This window comes from Silurus meridionalis, chromosome 23 (genome assembly GCF_014805685.1).
Source record: "Silurus meridionalis isolate SWU-2019-XX chromosome 23, ASM1480568v1, whole genome shotgun sequence".
NCBI classification, from domain to species: Eukaryota; Metazoa; Chordata; class Actinopteri; order Siluriformes; family Siluridae; genus Silurus; species Silurus meridionalis.
The window spans coordinates 15,814,671-15,833,008 of NC_060906.1; the positions used below are offsets into that span (position 1 = coordinate 15,814,671).

Below are 18,338 nucleotides of genomic sequence, written 5' to 3' on the forward strand. Positions count from 1 at the left end.
TATTTTGGCAGAGTTTATACCAATGCCTACCAGTTATATTTATCAAACTGTAATATATAATTTAAACTAATATAATCAAAAGAAAAACGATTACTATTTGCTGATCGTAACATGCACATGGGTGTCAGGTTATGTTGTCATTTTGCCTCCTACAGTACATATCCTGGCATTCCTATGATCTTGCTTATATTTTCTTTATTCTCTGTTTCTCAGACATGCCACATTTTGCTGTCCTCTGTACTGACCTTTGGTTGCTTTGTGAATACTGATTACCTATGTTGACTGGCTGCTTTGTCAATGCTGTGTTTACCCATGATAGCTGTTTTGGTCTCTGTCATCAAACAAGCTGTGAACGTTTACTAAGTCTGCATAACATTTTGACATTACATGTCAAAAAGTGAACTTTCTGAAGAAGAAATTACAACTTGGCACACTCATGGCATTTTCTCATCAGATGTACAAGGTAGTCATCTGAAATAATTTTCAATTCACATGTGTGCCTTGTCAAGAAGTAATTTGTGACATTTCTTGACTTCTTAATGTGCTTTCGACCATCATTTGTCTTGTGCGGAAGAAAGGGTGAGTACAGAGTCAACAGCCCTATTAGTCAAGAACTTTATAAGTATCGCCAAGTACAGTCTCCATTACCATTAAACTCCAATACCATTACACTCTATAATAAAACAGTCTCTAATGAGGACTGTTCCAGGAAAGGAAGACCAATTTCCAGCCACAGAAACTGCCAATATACATAAATGTTTTTCTGAGTGGGAGACATCTTTCAACATTTACTGTACCGAGGAGACTGGATGTGTCAGACCTTCATGGTCAGATTGTTGCAAAGCGAATACTTCAGAAGAAACGGCATGCAGGAGAGACATGATTGGTCCGAAAAACACAAAGAATTGGCATTAGACGGAAAGGAATGGGCTGTATCTTTGTTTGATGTACTGAGGGTAAACAGAGGGCTCTGGTATGTGTGGTTTTCCACTGTGAAGCATGGAGGAGGAGGTGTGATGTGTGGGGGTGCTTTGCTGGTGACACTGATAGTGATTTATTTAAAATTGAGAGCACACTTAACCAGCATGGCTAGCACAGCATTTTGCAGGAAATGCCATCCCAACTGGTTTGTACATTATAGGACCATGATTTGTTCCAGTTGAGATGTTTGGGATGAGTTGGACTGGAGAGTAAAGAAAAGCAGCCAACAAGCACTCAACACCCCTGGGAACTCCCTGGGAATTTTGGAAAACTATTCCAGGTACATCATAAGGCTGACTGAGAGAATGCCAAAAGTGTGCAAAGCTGTCATCAAAGCAAAACGTGGCTTCTTTAAAGAATGGAAAATATAAAACCTATTCTAGATGATTTTCTACTTACATTTTTTTGTTTACTAAATAATTTCATAGTATTATAAATACAATATTTTGTTGCATTATATATATCAGGATTGCAAATGTTTATTTTATTAATACTATTCTAAAGATAGTGGTAGTGGATCCAACTGTGTCTGGCATCACTTTAAAATGAATACACCCAAGCAGCAAGGCAGTTAATTAACCTGTCAAAGACACTAAAATGGGTTGATGTCAGCAGACTGATGGATCAGGCCCACAGTCTGGCCCTCAAGCCTCTCCTGAGGGTGACCTCCATATATTACAGAGAATAAACCTAAGGCTTGTTTAGTCACAATCGAGCATGGTGGACATGTCAGGCAATTAAAGTGAACAGTGGCAGGTTTTCACAATAACGTGCAAACAATCTTACAATTTATTTCAAACACTGTGTGGACTGGGCAAAAAGTGAGTTATTTTTCACATTTGAGAAAGTTGCCTGCAGCATACAGTAAAGTGGTATGATAGCCTCATTGTAATTGTTATTAATGTAATCCTGCCTCAACAAACTCTATGGTCACAACCTGCTCCTGCAACCAATATAAATGTAAATGCCATTATGTTAAAGCTGATATCCTTTACATGAACATCACATGTCACTGTTTTATTCCATGCACTGAAATGTTATAAATCCTTACCACTGATGTATGTGCGTGCGTGCGTGTGTGTGTGTGTGTGTGTGCATGGGCGTAAATTCCGGGGGGGGCGGGGGGACATGCCCAGCCCCCCCCCCAATCGAGGGTTGTCGCACTCTCTATTATATGTATTCTCTAATATATGAAAAATATATGTACGTATACCTAAAATTATTGTGTAAGTAGAAAAAAACCGCAAAAAAATGCATTTAGAAACAGTTGAGTTCCCCCCTCCCCTTCCTCACAGTGGTTTTACCCACTGCCTGCTTTCCCAGTTCATCTCACCTACTCTACACACACGAGTCACGTGTGTGTCTGCGGCTCAATTAATGTTCAACTCCATTAACTAGGGGATTTTATTCACTTTAAATAGAGCGATTCTCTTTAATGTAGTAGATGCAGACTCATTCATAAAATAGTTGCGGCAAAAATGCTGATTAGCGATGTAATTTTCCATGAATCTGCTATATTAGCGATTAAAATATCACTTATCTAGTGAACGTTAGCTTGTTTACAATAGCTTGTAGCATAGTGCACTGACACTAACACACCAAAGCCGTTTCCCATGCAGTGTTTTATTTAGGACGACTTGGTATAATGTTAATTTAACATTAACAGCCACAATTAGCATATTGTTTATCTGTGCATTTACTAAATGAGCACTGTGCTACATCCCAACTGACCCCACTGTATTATTTGTATAATCAGTTTCTATTCTGTTCCTAAGTGTCTTAATTAATTTTAAGTAAAATGTTAAACCTTTTTTTAATTCCTTGTTTTTATTGTTGTGATTATTTTTTATGATAGTTTTACTTTATTTATTTAAAGCAGTTTGAATTATCATTGTACTTGACGCAGTCTCCATGCTACAATAATAATAATAGAAACAACGTTTTTCACTGTGGGGACACTGTGTCTTTATACTGTAAGTACAATTTGACTGTATTATTTGTGTCCCCCTTCAAATATTGCTCATGAGAAATTTTATAGTTATTGTCCCCCCCTTCTGTTAAATGAAATTTACGCCCGTGTGTGTGTGTGTGCTTCATGGCCTACCAAGCAACTCATAGAGCAGGTTGAGGATGTCCTTCCAGGCCTCTCCTGCCTCTTCACCTGCAAACTCCTCAAACTCAGCAGCACTGTTGTACACATTGAGCCGATCGATGCAGATAGAGACCAGTGTAAGCATTCCCTAAAATAGGAGGGAAAATAAGGATACATCAATCAAATACAATCTAAACCTTGCAGTACTATACATGTTTCTCTGAAATCATATATATATATATATATATATATATATATATATATATATATATATATATATATATATATATATATATATATATATATACAGTGCCTCCACAATTATTGGCACCCCTGTTTAAGATGTGGTCGTGGACTTCAAAAATTCTCCTTTTTTAAAACAACATAGAACCCAAATGCAAAAAGAGAAAATCCAACCTTTATTTAAGTACATTACTTTGGTGGTAAAAAATCACACATTTAGAAAAAAAAAAACTTGAAATCATGTGTGCCACAATTATTGGCACCCTGATGTTAATACTTTGTACAACCTCCTTTTGCCAACAAGACAGCACTTAATCTCCTCCTATAACATTTCACAAGATTGGAGAACACAGAGAGGATTTTGACCATTCTTCTTTGCACAATCTTTCTAGATCATCCAGTGTCCTGGGTCCTCTCTTATGCACTCTTCTCTTTAGCTCGCCCCACAGGTTTTCGATTGGGTTGAGGTCTGGGGACTGAGATGGCCATGGAGGACCTTGAGTTTGTGACTGCTGAACCACTTTTGTGTAGATTTTGCCACATGTTTTGGATCATTATCCTGCTGAAAGACCCAATGACGACCCATCTTCAGCTTTCTGGCAGAGGCCATCAGGTTTTTGTTTAAAATATCCTGGTACTTCAAAGCGTTCATAATGCCATGCACCCTAACAAGGTTCCCAGGGCCTTTGGAAGAGAAACAGGCCCACAGCATCACAGATCCTCCACCATACTTCACGGTGGGCATGAGGTGCTTTTCGGCATACTCATCTTTTGTTTTACGCCAGACCCACTTAGAGTGTTTGTTGCCAAAAAGCTCTCATCTGACCAAAGCACACGATCCCAGTTGAAGTCCCAGTACCGCTTAGCAAACTCCAGACGTTTACGTTTGTGAGTGTTAGTGAGAAAAGGCTTTTTCCTTGCATGCCTCCCAAACAGCTTGTTGGCATGTAGAGAGCATCTGATGGTTGTTTTGGAGACTCTGTGACCCCAAGATGCCACTCTTTGATGCAATTCTGTGACGGTGAGCTTGGGAAATTTTTTTACTTCTCTTACCATCCTCCTCACTGTGGCAAGATAAACTTGGGACCTCTTCCAGCCTTGTTTGTCACTGTTCCAGTTGTTTTAAACTTCTTAATGATTCCTCTGACTGTAGATACCGGCAAGTTAAGGCGAGTGGCTATTTTCTTGTAGCCATTGCCTGACTTATGAAGGTCGACACATCTGCCTTACTTGAATGGTGTGTTCTCTTGTCTTTGCCATGTTGACAAATGGGTAAGAGAATTAGGCCTCTGTGTCACGTCATATTTATACCCCAGGGAAACAGGAAATCATGAATTACTAATTAAAAGTCCCTAGATACCCTGACCAACCTTAGCAACTACAGAAAAATATATTAAAAAAAAAACAATTACATTTTCAGAGGAATTGTTAGGTGCCAATAATTGTGGGACACATGATTTCAAGTTTTTTTTTTCTAAATGTATGATTTTTTTTACCACCAAAGTTATGTACTTAAATGAAAGGTTGGATTTTTCTCTTTTTTTGCATTTGGGTTCTATGTTGTTTTAAAAAAAAGGAGAATTTTTTGAAGTCCACGACCACATCTTAAACAGGGGTGCCAATAATTGTGGAGGGCACTGTATATATATATATATATATATATATATATATATATATATATATATATATATATATATATATTAGTATAAGGGGTGTAATGGTAGACTAAATTCACAGTTCAGTATGTACCTCAGTTTTATTTTATACAAATAAAACAGAATAAATCAAATTAATGCAATACAAAGTTCAATTTAATTCAATTTAATTGATTAAATAAAAGGAAAAATTACTTTAACTAGTTTACATTTTTTAGATCCCATAATACAGATGTGTATGTAAGCGTGTGTGTGTGTGTGTGTGTGTGTGTGTGTGTGTGTTTTACATTTAATATTTATTTTCTAAAGATATGTTCTACTTAACTGTTTTACTTATTTCCGCATAATTTAACAAGTATCTTCATTCCTTCCAAAGAGGCAATCATTTATCTTAGACGGAATACTTGGAAAACTCTTGCATTGTCAATTTCAAAATCATTACTTTGATTGAACAGATAATATCTTCTAAACAGGAACAAATGCAGCTATGAATAGAAGTAGGTTTTTACTTTCATTCTGGCACAAGCGACTTATGAATTTCAAATAAAGGCCAGTCTTTGCCCTGGTTTAAATTAGTTTACTAAAAAACTTCTGGATTTAGTTCTCGTCAGTTGGAAACCACTCAATCCTGCTAGGGATGGTTCCATACAGACAGCCTAAAAATACTAATATAAGATTATTGGGGATGGTACCACTTAATAACCATATATAATATAATATATATATATATATATATATATATATATATATATATATATATATATATATATATATATATATAATATTATCTACAGATGTGACAAGGTTGAAAAACACTATTTGATTATAAAAACACACATAGCGAATATTGGCTTGTGCTTTTCTCTCACTGAATTTACCTCCTCTTTAAAAAGGTCCTGGCGTTTGATAAGTGAGCGGAGTTGCCTCTGCTTCTCCTCATGCTCCAGCTCTGAATCAGGCTGTTGGAAGTAAGTGATGAGGTCGTTTAGGGTCTGTAGTACCTCTCCCACCGGCAGACTCACCCCTGAAGCATTCTCACCCTTCAATTCATCCAGCCCTCTGACACCAAACAACAAGAGAACAAAACTTCATTTTCCACCTCTGTTTCTGTCAAGTCAAAATGTATTTACCATACTTACTAAAATATTTTCTACACTACTGTATATAGCTAAAAGTGTATTTAGACACCTGAACATCACACCTATTTGAACTTGGACACCCTTTTTAAACCATTATTAGCATTACTTTGAAGTTGGCCCACCTATGCATCTATAACAGTCTCCTTTATTCGGGAAAAGCTAGTACTAGATTTTGAAGTGTGTCTGTGAGAATTTGTGCCCATTCTGTTAAAAGAATTTATTTTTGGCACTGTTGTCTGGAGAGAAGGCCTGTATAGCAATTGCTGTGCAATGTGAACAGGAGTACGATCCTGCAAGTACAGAGAAGGGACAAACACAAATTGTTGCCATAAATGAAAGCATACAATTGTTTAAAAAGAGTTTGTATGCTGTATAATTTACCCTTCAGTAGAATCAAGGAGACCAAACCCTGAAAAACCACGAAGGGCATTATTCTTCTTTCACCAAATTTTACTTTTGGCATTTTACATTCCAGAAGTGCTCTACTGGCATGTGCCAAAATCAGCTTAATCCATTGGGTTACAGGGTAGCAAAGCATGATTTATCACTTCAGATAACACGCTTCCAATGCTCCAGAGTACAATGGCAGCATGCTTTACACCCATCCAGCTCACAATTTCACCATCCTACTGCCGATGTTTGTCTAAGGGCTCTGTATGGCACTTGTAAGTAATGGGTGTGTCTAAAATGCCTGAACTCAATAACTAAGGGTGTCCGCATATCTTTGATCATACACTATACAGGATTTTTATTATTGTTGAAGGAAAACAAGCATATTAGAAAAATACTGCTGAAAGACTTTCTGTTAACAATTATATATATAAAAAAAAACAAATACAGTCCAAATAACACATCTGAATCCTGCTACCTGTGTACACCAGTCAGTTACAACAAGAAGTACCTGATAAACTGGGTAAAGAGAAGTGTGGTGTTGCGAATGATGCGAGCTGCTCTGGACTCCTCATGCTGGCAGAGCTGCAGAATCAGCCCATCATCCATATGGCCCTCTGGATAAAGGAAAGCCTGCATACAAGACACACTTGCTCACAATCCTATTTACAGTATCAGACTAATAGCATGTTTGAGTATTTCTTTATTCACCGTCATAAAGAGTATATTTTTTCTGAACACAGTATAATTCAGTATAATAATTCCAAACATCCAACATCAGTAGTAAGTCCAAGCTTTATGAAAGTGTTACCAGCTCCTGAGCATTGGCTTGAAATCTAGCCTAAGACTGGCATCATAACATGTGTTTATAATAATTAGACAGTTAAATTTACATGCATGGGTGCCCTTCTTCACTCAGGTTCAAGCTAAAAAATGACCAATCTATGACAGCCCTCCGAAACAAAGTTCAGCACCCATGCTCTAGTAAGCTTTGATGTTTATGAGACAGATAATTGTTTAATATATTCTTGGAGATGGCAATGTTTTTTTCTGGACTTTGTCCCAGAATCAAGAATGCCACAGTGCTGAGAAAGCAAACTTTGAGTCAGAATGCCTAATCCACTTTCACAAAATCCAGTGTCGCTATGCTGACAGCATTATCACATCTGAAGCATGGTGTGCAACCAGAGTCTACAACAGTTACGAATGCACATGTTGATAAGCCTTCTAATCCAAGCTCAGGTTATGGCTTGGGCATACACAGATGCAGTTATTTAAACCTGTGTAATATAACAGTGTCAATGTAGGTTCATAATCCATTCTTGACTTCATAAACCTACAGGGTATGGTGCATGGTGTTTTAATTTTCACAACATCTAAATCCCCTTTTATTTCCTCACCCTTCTTTTGAGTGGCCCAAGGCGAGAGGATTTTGCATCCGGTGCCTGGTAGGACAGCCACAACCCTGTCGCCACATGCATGATGAAGCAGACTGAATCACCATACTTGATCTCTGCCACCCCCATACCATCAATGTCCCGCTTTGGACCAGATTCCACTTTCTCCTGCAAAGGAAGGACAAAAGAAATAAAACAATTTTTACAGTCAGTTGATAGTGCACTCCATCTTCATCCCTCCTCTGGAGAGCTTGCAATGACTGACAAAAATATTTAAAAAATTAAATTAAATAGACAGCAATTTGTAAGTGCAAAAGTAAATGCAAATGCTGTTGAGAATGAATAATTCAAAGATAGCGAAAGGCAGGCCGATGACCTTCCTGCATAACAGCTTGTTACAGCAAAGGCATGACTAATTGGTGTCTATAATAATGATGAATTCAGTGTTTGGGATTAATAAGTGAAAACTGGCAGTGTAGCAATTCCATGCCAGGAATGTGTGTGTGTGTGTGTGTGTGTGTGTGTGTGTGTGTGAGCTAGAGAGAGAGAGAGAGAGAGAGAGAGAGAGAGAGAGAGAGAGAGAGAGAGCAGTAAATCACCGGCACTGCACCATGTAAGTTACTGCTATCACCCATTTTGAAAATGGTCGATCACAGCAGGTGACATGAGTTATAAAACCCATCCTGAACTGATATGCAATTATAACAAATGAATCAAACCTTGCTTGGCCTGAAGCAAAATGCTGTGGCAGTGGTATCAGACTTCTCTCTGTCCACTAGCACCAGACCCCGGTCTTCTGTCTGACCCAGATAATGACCAGAGGAGAGATGACGTAGGCGGAAGGGCTGACCCCACCTAATATGGCTCCCGCTCCAGCTGTGTGACATAAAAGTGGCCCAAACAAAAATTCTCTAATTATCATATTATTCATATTTATCCACTTTATTTGTTATACAGTGGAGCCCACTTATCTCGACCTCGGTTACCTCGACAACCCTATTAAATCGACGTTTTTGAAGTGGAACCGCCAAATTCTCGCTTTGTCTTAGCATTTTTTAATGTCGCCGAACCCTGATATCTCGAGCACAAGGGGGGAAAAATTTGCCATTTAACGTCAGTTATCTCGGTGCAGCCGCAGAAGAACTCGCGAAAGTGGCGGAAAAATCAAACCTTACCAATGCTACAGGTGTTGTATTGTATACTGGTGAATCTCTGCTGTTAGTTAGTGCACATATGCCTTTTGTTTTAAATGTTATGCCATAAACGGAGGCGAAACCCGCGCTTGGCGGCATGGAACGTGGGATGAGCATAGAATGAACACCGGCAGGATCGGGGGGAATCCACGGTGCGCTTTGGGAAGAAAAGCCAGTGGGAAGACAAGTACCGGGATACACATAAGCGATAACAACGACCGCCGTGAACCAACATATACCAACAATAACGGACAGTGAGAGTGTGGAAGTTTAAATAGGAGCTGGTGATGATGATAAACGAGCACCATATGTGCGCGATTGAAGCCGGGAGCTTCAGAGAAAGCGGCCGAGAAAGCACCTGACACGCTGAAGGGGGCGCGGCAGGTGGATTCCTGACAGTTAACAAACATGTACTGTATGTATTTTTATAGCATGCCTTCATCAAACAAATCGCGGCAACGCTGTTGTGTAAAAACCCCTTTAAAAACACGTGCATTTATTAACGCACATCATGTACATAAAGAAATTTCAAGCACGTTAATATATTGCCGCCATATTGATTTTCGTTTATCTCGATCACCGGTTATCTCGATGCATTTTGGCAACCCCCTAGGACATCGACATAACCGTTTCCACTGTACTAATACATAGTTGCTCTCAGAACAGCCTCAATTATTATTTGCATGGATTTTACAGAGTCTTGGAAACATTCTTATGAATTCTGGTCTATGTTGTCATGATTGCATTACACAAATGCTACAGATTTTTCAAATTTAACATAATACTGCATCTCTTAATTTTTCATTGTACTACATTCTGAAGATAAAACCAGATCTGTTGACTTGGGTGGACACTGACTGTACTTGCTCTGTTAAGGGACTAGTTTGAGATGATTTGTGCTTTGTGACACAGTGCATTATCAAGCTGGAAGTAGCAATTAGAAGATGGGTAAATTGTGGTCATAAAAGGATGCACATTGTCAGCAACAATACACAGATTTGAACATAGCAAAAAACCCTAGATTGGTAATAAAAGGCCTAATGTGTTCCAAAAAAACATTCCCCGAACCATTACATACTGTAACTACCATCAGCATGGACAGCTGACATAAGGCTGGTTGGATCTACGCTGTTGATGCTGATTTCTTTCTAAACAGTTGCAGAACTTGGTTCATTTTTAAAATGTTGTATATTTAGTTTCGGTGAGCCTGGGCATACTGGGTGACATAAACCTTACACAATTTAAAAGGGGAGGTGTCAATGACATGACAATTATTTTACTTCCAAAAATCTAAAAATCAGCAACTGGTTGAACAATTAACCATGTTTAGGATCAGGAATTTTGCCAACTATTCGGCTGCTCCACTGCGCCATCTGCTAGACAAATCATTATTACTATTGTTCTGAATTTAATACATTCTTAAAAGAAATAATTGAGCTCTCTCTAATTAACAGTTGGCATCAAGTGCCCAATTTAGGCATGAGTTACAGAATCACTGTATGTTTTATTGGCTAAGAGTCATTCTCAGAGGCCCATGCTTACTGAACTGAATGTTCATGCAAAATTGGAAAAGACAGCTTAGAGGTAGATTAAATTTTAGATGTGTAGGTCATTTAAAATTTGATCATCACTGGGGGAAGTTGACAGTTTTGACAGTTTTGACCTTGGGGGGATATATGTTTGGTCCAAAGAAACCTGATGCTTTGTGTTAAAGAATGGAAAAAAATCTGAAGCTTTTCTTTGGTTAATGCGATTAAGGTAAAGATTAGGAGAATGCGCTCACAGTGAAAATAAAGTAAAGAGGTGTGTGTGTGTGTGTGTGTGTGTGTGTGTGTGTGTGTGTGTGTGTGTCTGTGTCTGTGTGTCTGTGTGTGTCTGTGTCTTTGTCTGTGTGTTTTCAGTCACCTGATCCGAAGTGGCTCTACCCTCCAAAGGGACCTGGCCCTGGACCCTGATTTTCCAGTCTCATAGTTCACCAGCCTGTAGAAATACACTGCATTCAGAGTCTGAAATGTCTTATTCAAACACAAAAGCATAATTGCAAGTACTCATGAATCATACACAATGTGCTACATTAAATGGCATTATTTTAAATCCAAACAGTTCAGGTAGCATGTCACACCTCTGCTGCTCAGCGGACTGATCCGCTCCTGGTATAGTAAGGCTCTCATCATGTCCATGGAACAGGCGCATCACATGACCCCCCAGTAAATATCCTAAAGAACACAATTTGAGCTCATTCTTCCAACAATGTGTATAGAATTTTTGTATAAATAAAGAGTTGTGTTTCTAACACTACATCAGTCAAAATAATTTCTTTATGAATGCAGCCTGGTTAGGAAAACATATTGTTCTTTAATATGAGAAATACACTGACCCACTGCTACATTGCTGCCAGAGCAGGTAGGCTGCACATTCCACAGTGTTTGCATGAAAGAAGCATCCACTTGTATGTTTCCATTGGAGATGGACAGATGCTGCAAAAAAATACAGGCTGAAGTATTTTATGTAGTGTGTGTGTGCGGGAGTGTGTGTGTGTGTGTGTGTGTGTGTGTGTGTGTGTGTGTGTGTGTGTGTATTGATTCTCACCAGAAATCTCTCTGAGGACACACTGACCAAAATGAGGTCATCACCAATGCGAACCTTTTCACCCTCTGACCTCTGTTTTGAGGCTGGATGAATGGTCCACCAACAGGCCTCGCCTTTTAGAAAGAAAACCAACAAATGCATCTTAATATGTAGTAGTATATTATGATTAAATCCAACTTTTGACATCAGCCAAGTGAAAGGCATTTCGAAAAACATAACAACATTTCACATATGGGGCGTCTTCCAGTGGTGGCCTTCTCAAATAAGCACATCTGACGTTCTCAATATATAAAAATAGTAAAGTGTCAGTGTTCAAGTGTTGAGAGCAAGTATCTGAGAGCAGGACTTTGAAATGATGAATGAAGTTACTTCTGTCCAAATGTCACTAAGGATAGAAAACTTTTCAGCAGTGATCACGAAATAGCAAAATAAATGTTGAAAACTCTTCTATAATTAAATCTGAAATACCTGTTGAGTCTTCCTGTAATCCTACATCAAATGATAGCTTGTCTGTCAGAGACCTTGATGTCTTCAGACAGGCTAAATACTGTTAGGGGAATAATCAAGGCAGAAAGTTATGTAACAACATCTGCACCTCAAAGAACAACAAGAGTTACTAGCGATGCTAAAGCACAGACATGTCAAATCCACCGAAATGATGACAACATAAAAATCTGCTCAAATCCTGCATATAAACTTATTTACAACAATGTTCATTACATTACTCATAGTTAAACTGACTATGATCAGATCTTTTGTTCTTGCATTTTATTAGCCTATATGTATAATTTATTTATTGCTAAAGTTTGATGGTTGCAACAGGGGGCTAATCCTCCCCTCAGTGTCTTTAATCGGTGTTACACATTCTCACCATTCCACTAAATGAATGTCTCAGTAGGATGGCGTGACCATACAGCAGTGTCCGATGTCCACCCCCCTGTCCTGCCTGTGGAGAGAGAGAGGGAGAGAAAAAGAGAGGGGGGAAGAGAGAGAGAAAGAGAGAGGGAGAGAGTGAATTAACAAGATGCAACTGTGTTAATACTGGCAATGGAAAGTTACTATTTTCACAGCAAGTGATCTCTCAAAAAAAGTGGGACAAGAGAAAAGAGCATCTTTTGTCACTTTAAAATTATGAACCATTTTTTTGAACACACTGAACTGAGCACATGCTGGGAACTCAGTTGCAGTGTTAGAGGGAAATTTCTTGTTCATTTGATTGAACAGGAAAAAATTTCGTTGTACCGTAGATGAGGAAATGTAAAGGGAAGAAATCAGCTCTTAAAAATGCACAATGAATTCATAACAATTTAACAAATATATATTGTTATATATTGTGATATATTATTATTTGAATTTATACCATACTACTTTGACAACAGCACAACTTACTATAAGCTATAAACCTACTTACCCGTCTTATAAACCTCTGTAAGCATTAGGAGAAAAATGATTTTGTTTACCAAAACATTTTATAATGTACTGATAATACCAAAATTACACCATAAACTGATTTCAAAATAGAAGCTGTTGCATAAAGCAACCCAAGACATATAAATGTGTATCTTTCTTTTAGATTAAAAACAAAATGGAGTAAAGAAACTGAGTTAACACTCCCAGCTGTTATTTCAAGGCTGTGCTACATATTTCTTGGCTGACACATGGCATGGGGCTGTGAGACCTTTGGCTGCTGGTCAGTCTGATATCTTGCTATTAAAAGCCCACATAAAGAAAATTCTACTTGAGACATTAATTTCAATCGCAAACCCTTACAGGAAAATCACATACATTGCACATGTGATGAAATGCCTAACTGTATAAGCATTGCAAGGAGCATATGTGAAAAATGTGATTATATAGTATTATGTAATAAATAAAAAAGTGAAAAAAACGAAATGATCATTACTTATTAAATATTTGTTACAATAAAAACATCTTATAAATATTATGTAATAAATTATAAAAATTTGAAATATTTAATCTTAAATAATCCTGTAAAAATAATGTGAAACGATATACAAAAATTAGTTGTGTATAAAAATTACATGTGCAAAATGTATGAATTCTGGAAAAAAAAATATATATAGTATATGTAATAAAATCAATTACATAAACATTAAATAACTGATTCGTTTTCGGGGGTCATGTCAAATAAAATAAATTGTGTAATAGCTTGTTAAATTAGATATCACCTTGACAAATAAAGGATGTGTGAAAGTGCAAAATAAAATATGCACCACATGGGAAACTGTGTATAAATACATTTCTACGTGTCACATGTTATTATTCACAGGTGAATTGTGTATGACTTTTCAGTAAGGGTAAACTGGAAAATTAAAAATAACAGAAAAACCAAATATGAGTTCTAGTGCAGATTTCAAATCACTTAAACACCTGTTATGAAAGAAAGAAAGAATGAAAGAAGAGTTATGTAAAAATAAATTAATCCAGTACTCAAAAATTGTATATAGAGAAGTTGTGTGTGCTTAATAAAAAAAAATAATAATTGTGTTGATTTGTGTTAAGACATGTTCACTCTGGAATCAACATTCCAGAACATTTCCTCTTCTTTGGTACCAGTGAAATTTGACTGGTTCATATTTCAGCTGAGAAGGAAGATGTTAGATTACAACATCTAATTTAGAACATTTTAATACAAAGTCTTGCAATTATTTCTTGGAATATTCCAGTATTCCTTAGCAACATGACTTATATGTCCAGTGTTGACTATGCTATAGTGCAGGTGTTTGTATTGTTATTGTGAGTTATTGGTTATTTTCCTTTTAAGGTTTGTCTTGTGAAAATCTAATATATTTTGCTGTCTTATAAATAGTAGTGTTAGCAGATGAGCTGCACAGAACTGAAGCAAAACAACTGAAAAAGAAACCCAACACTCTTGTTTTAGAATAACTTGCTTATCATGTACTGCACGTAAAAACCCTAAGGGCCATGGTGCAGGTTAATCCATGTATTTTTTTTTTATTACTTCATGCAAAAATACACTGTAGCAAGAGCACTTCGCTTGGATAAAAAACTACAGCAGATTGATTCTTTACTGCTAGACCATCATTATATCAAAATTAGCTTTAGACAATTTACATTTGTGCCCGATCTTTTACAATTGCCCTTTTCCAACCTGTATAAAATTGCCTTTTTATTTTTTGTTTTTCTGTAAAACGAGAGTGTTGGTGCTCTGAAAATAACTGGACTTGTCAATTATTAGTTTGGTTAAAGTCTTAACAAACTATCTGTGATTCTAACAAATACTAATAACAAAATATATCTATTTGAGTATTCATTGTTGCTGATTTAGCGAGTGCTATTTGGTGAGACAGTTCTGGACCACATGAAGGTTAGTTGTTTTGTTTTTGTTTATTGTTTTCAATTAGCCTTCGTGCATATTGTCGAAATGGGGAATGAACTGTAGATATAACATACCCATCGCTCATGATCAGGAATCTAGCCATGTTGAACAAAAAATACAGATGTACAGTTAATAAAAATAATAATGCATTAACCGTTTTGATAGTCAAAGATAAGACTGGATTTGTGATGATGCAGTCAAAAGAGCCATTATTTCCATTATTCCCAATTTAAACCAATGTTAACACATATTAAGCCTACAAGTGACATCTTAAAGGAAAAACTGTTAGCTAGAATCAAGGTGTAGGTGCACTTTTCTTGTATTATTGCTCGCTAAACTTGTTCTGCCCCCCCATGTAAAGAGCTTTAACACGCTCTAAATGGCTTGAAACACTACTTCATTTATGCCAAATCCACTGTCAGATTATGTACATTCATAAGATCTGAGACTTATGCATGTATGTGAATCAGACACCTCACTTTAAACAAAAAAAGCTTGTTTACATACACTACCACTTCACTGACTTAATAATAACTAGTAACCATTGGATTTTTAACCTATACATCATTTGGGGTGGCATGTTGTGCAGCACCAACTTAGGTGACATCTTGTGGAGAAATGTGGCATCCTACCAGTGCAGTTACAGAGAAACAGCAGTCATATAATCTATACCATGATACACTGTTTTAGTGGCTCAAGGTGCCCCAACATCATACTGTATTAAGTCATAGTAAGACCCAATATGTTGGTTTTTCCTTTAATTTGTCACTCATCTTCAGCCAAAATATCAGCTTTCTTTCGATGTCTTTCAGGTTTTAGGCTTGAAACTTTAGTATGAAATGTTACTCATTGAGACTGCTGGACAGAATTGCCATAATGCTCAATATACCTATATTTGTACATAGACCACATAGACCATATTTTGGGTGCAGAAACAATATTTTAAAATTTTTATACAAACAGATGCATTTAAAAATACAAAATAAAATGAAATAAAAGACTATTTAATAGGAATATATTTTGTGAATATGCTGCAAAAGCACAAATACAGCATCATTGCATAACAAGCCATTCTGGTAGTTCATCGGATTTGATTTCAATAAAAAGCTAATGTGAGGTACAATACCATCATAACCAGCAGTGGGTTCTTTATGACAGTAAGTACCTTACTTGCATTGTTAGTGAAAAGAACTGCTGGTAATCATGTATGGATGTACAGTATGGTGCATGGAGACTACTCACGATCTTGCTTGGAACTTGTAATATGGTGATTCCTATCATTTTTACACCTTCTAAGAATTAAACACTGCTCCAAAAAGATTTACAAAATGAATGCCTCATGAGCATTAGTAGTAATGATGTGTGTTTCAGAAGACTTAACTGGTAGTCAGTGCTAAATATATATCATGAAGAGTAATCACTTACCCGTAGCCATAAACAAGCAAGTAGCACTACAGCTGAAATGATATTGGTGTGATCTCTTTAATGCAACTACAGCATGTAAATCACATGAGCTGGTGCTGCCAGATGACAGCACATAAAGCAGTTTTAATCATTTAAAATTCCTGTTACTGTCATTAACCTGTCAGTGAACAGTTAACTGTTACATCAAAATACAATCCCTTAAAAAAGTATGGATCTTTTTTTTAACACTGGAGATATTTTGGTTTGAGATTTAAAGATGTAATACCTGATTAGTGAAAATTTTAACTTTCAGAATAAAATATTTTGGCGGATATGCAAACAAATACTTACTTGGAATATTTACTGTACCAATCTTTCACTCACATAAAAACTGAGTGGTTTCCAAAAACAGGTACCAGGCTATAAATGGCTTAACAAATCTATGTGCAATATAAGGAAATAAAAGCTAAAATTCTGATCTATCTTTTGATCTCAAAAATTGCATATAAAAAACCTGACTTGGCATTGCCATTTCAATACTTTTTAGAAACCAGATATATAATATCTTTACATGAAATTCATATACTGTAACAGTAATCGATACTGCTAGACTGAGTTGGGCTCAGTGGTATTATAACAGATATGAACAATGTATTTTAATGCATGATTAGGCATCATTATGAAGCCTAACTGAGCAGAAATATATTTTGAAAAGAACAGCCAAAGGCATAACTACAGAGAGGGATTACAAGTTTGAATATATTAATCAGTGAAAAATAACCACAATTGTGCATTATTCCTTTTGAAAGCTACTGGCCAACTAGAAACACCGTGAGGAATATTAAATGAATATTCCTCAGAATATGATGTTCTGGGAGTTTATATCAGGAGGAGAAAACTTGTACTTTTATTTGTCATTTTCTCAGTTTACTAGCATGTTTGTTTAATATTTTTTATTGGAAATGTTAAATAGGGTGTCTCATAGCAAAACATTTTTAAATGCAATTTGGGCTTTAAATGATTACATAACAAATTTGTGCCACCACAGCTCCCACTGACCTCCAGTCAAAATACATGAGTATGTCATATTTCTGTTTTTTAATTGTAGACATCACAGTGTTTTTTACTGGATACAGAACTCTGGCAGTATTATATTCATTATGTTCATTTTGTTACATAATACATTCTCTTTACATATGGCTTTAACAGAGACTGAGGTGACATATGGTGACTTACACCTTCCCCATTTTGGCCTATGTTAGCCAGCATCTCCTGCAGGGCTCGTACAGAGAGAGACTGCTCCAGCACAAAGTTACAGATGCACAGGTCAGGAGGAACATACTGCAAAGAGAGCGAGAAGCACAGATTGAGAGGTACAAGGTCATAGTATTTAACTTGTACATTACAGATAGCTGGAAATGAAATTCAAATTGGATTCAACAGCACAAAAGACGCAATTAGACATCTCTGTTTTAGAATAATAGCTAAGATGATTACAATGTGCTTCAACAATTCCATTCAAGGTCTTTTTTGGCTAGTATAGATTTAATTGTGCGTACCGATTTTCTTCTATTCCCAAATTAATAATACATATTAATCTCAGCAGTGTCCAGGGATACACTTCCTACTCATCTACTCTTCTACACATATTTCCTATTGGTTTGATTATATGGACTGAATAATTTATAGAAGATTGTGAGTAATGCTTTAAAAATTAATAACTGAATAATAAACTAAATTTTATCGCATAAAAGAATATATTTATAAAGGTACTAATTCCAGTCAGTGTGACTAATTACATTAAACGGAGTATGAGGCCACCTTAGCAGATCATAACTGAGAACTTGAAGTACTTGTATGTTACCTAATTAACTGAGGTGATTAACTTTAATGC

At 36.6% G+C, this 18,338-nt stretch overlaps 1 protein-coding gene across 1 annotated transcript in view; it reads right to left on the reverse strand.

The window, feature by feature from the left end:
- Positions 1–18,338, reverse strand: part of ryr3 (ryanodine receptor 3) — a 78,278-nt gene that overhangs the window by 49,808 nt on the left and 10,132 nt on the right. Inside the window, 12 exon segments of the mRNA XM_046836555.1 lie at positions 3,086–3,221; positions 5,850–6,030; positions 7,012–7,133; positions 7,901–8,065; positions 8,617–8,773; positions 10,996–11,070; positions 11,213–11,306; positions 11,468–11,567; positions 11,680–11,792; positions 12,148–12,226; positions 12,551–12,625; positions 17,681–17,785. Coding sequence (XP_046692511.1) covers positions 3,086–3,221; positions 5,850–6,030; positions 7,012–7,133; positions 7,901–8,065; positions 8,617–8,773; positions 10,996–11,070; positions 11,213–11,306; positions 11,468–11,567; positions 11,680–11,792; positions 12,148–12,226; positions 12,551–12,625; positions 17,681–17,785 — 1,402 coding nt within the window.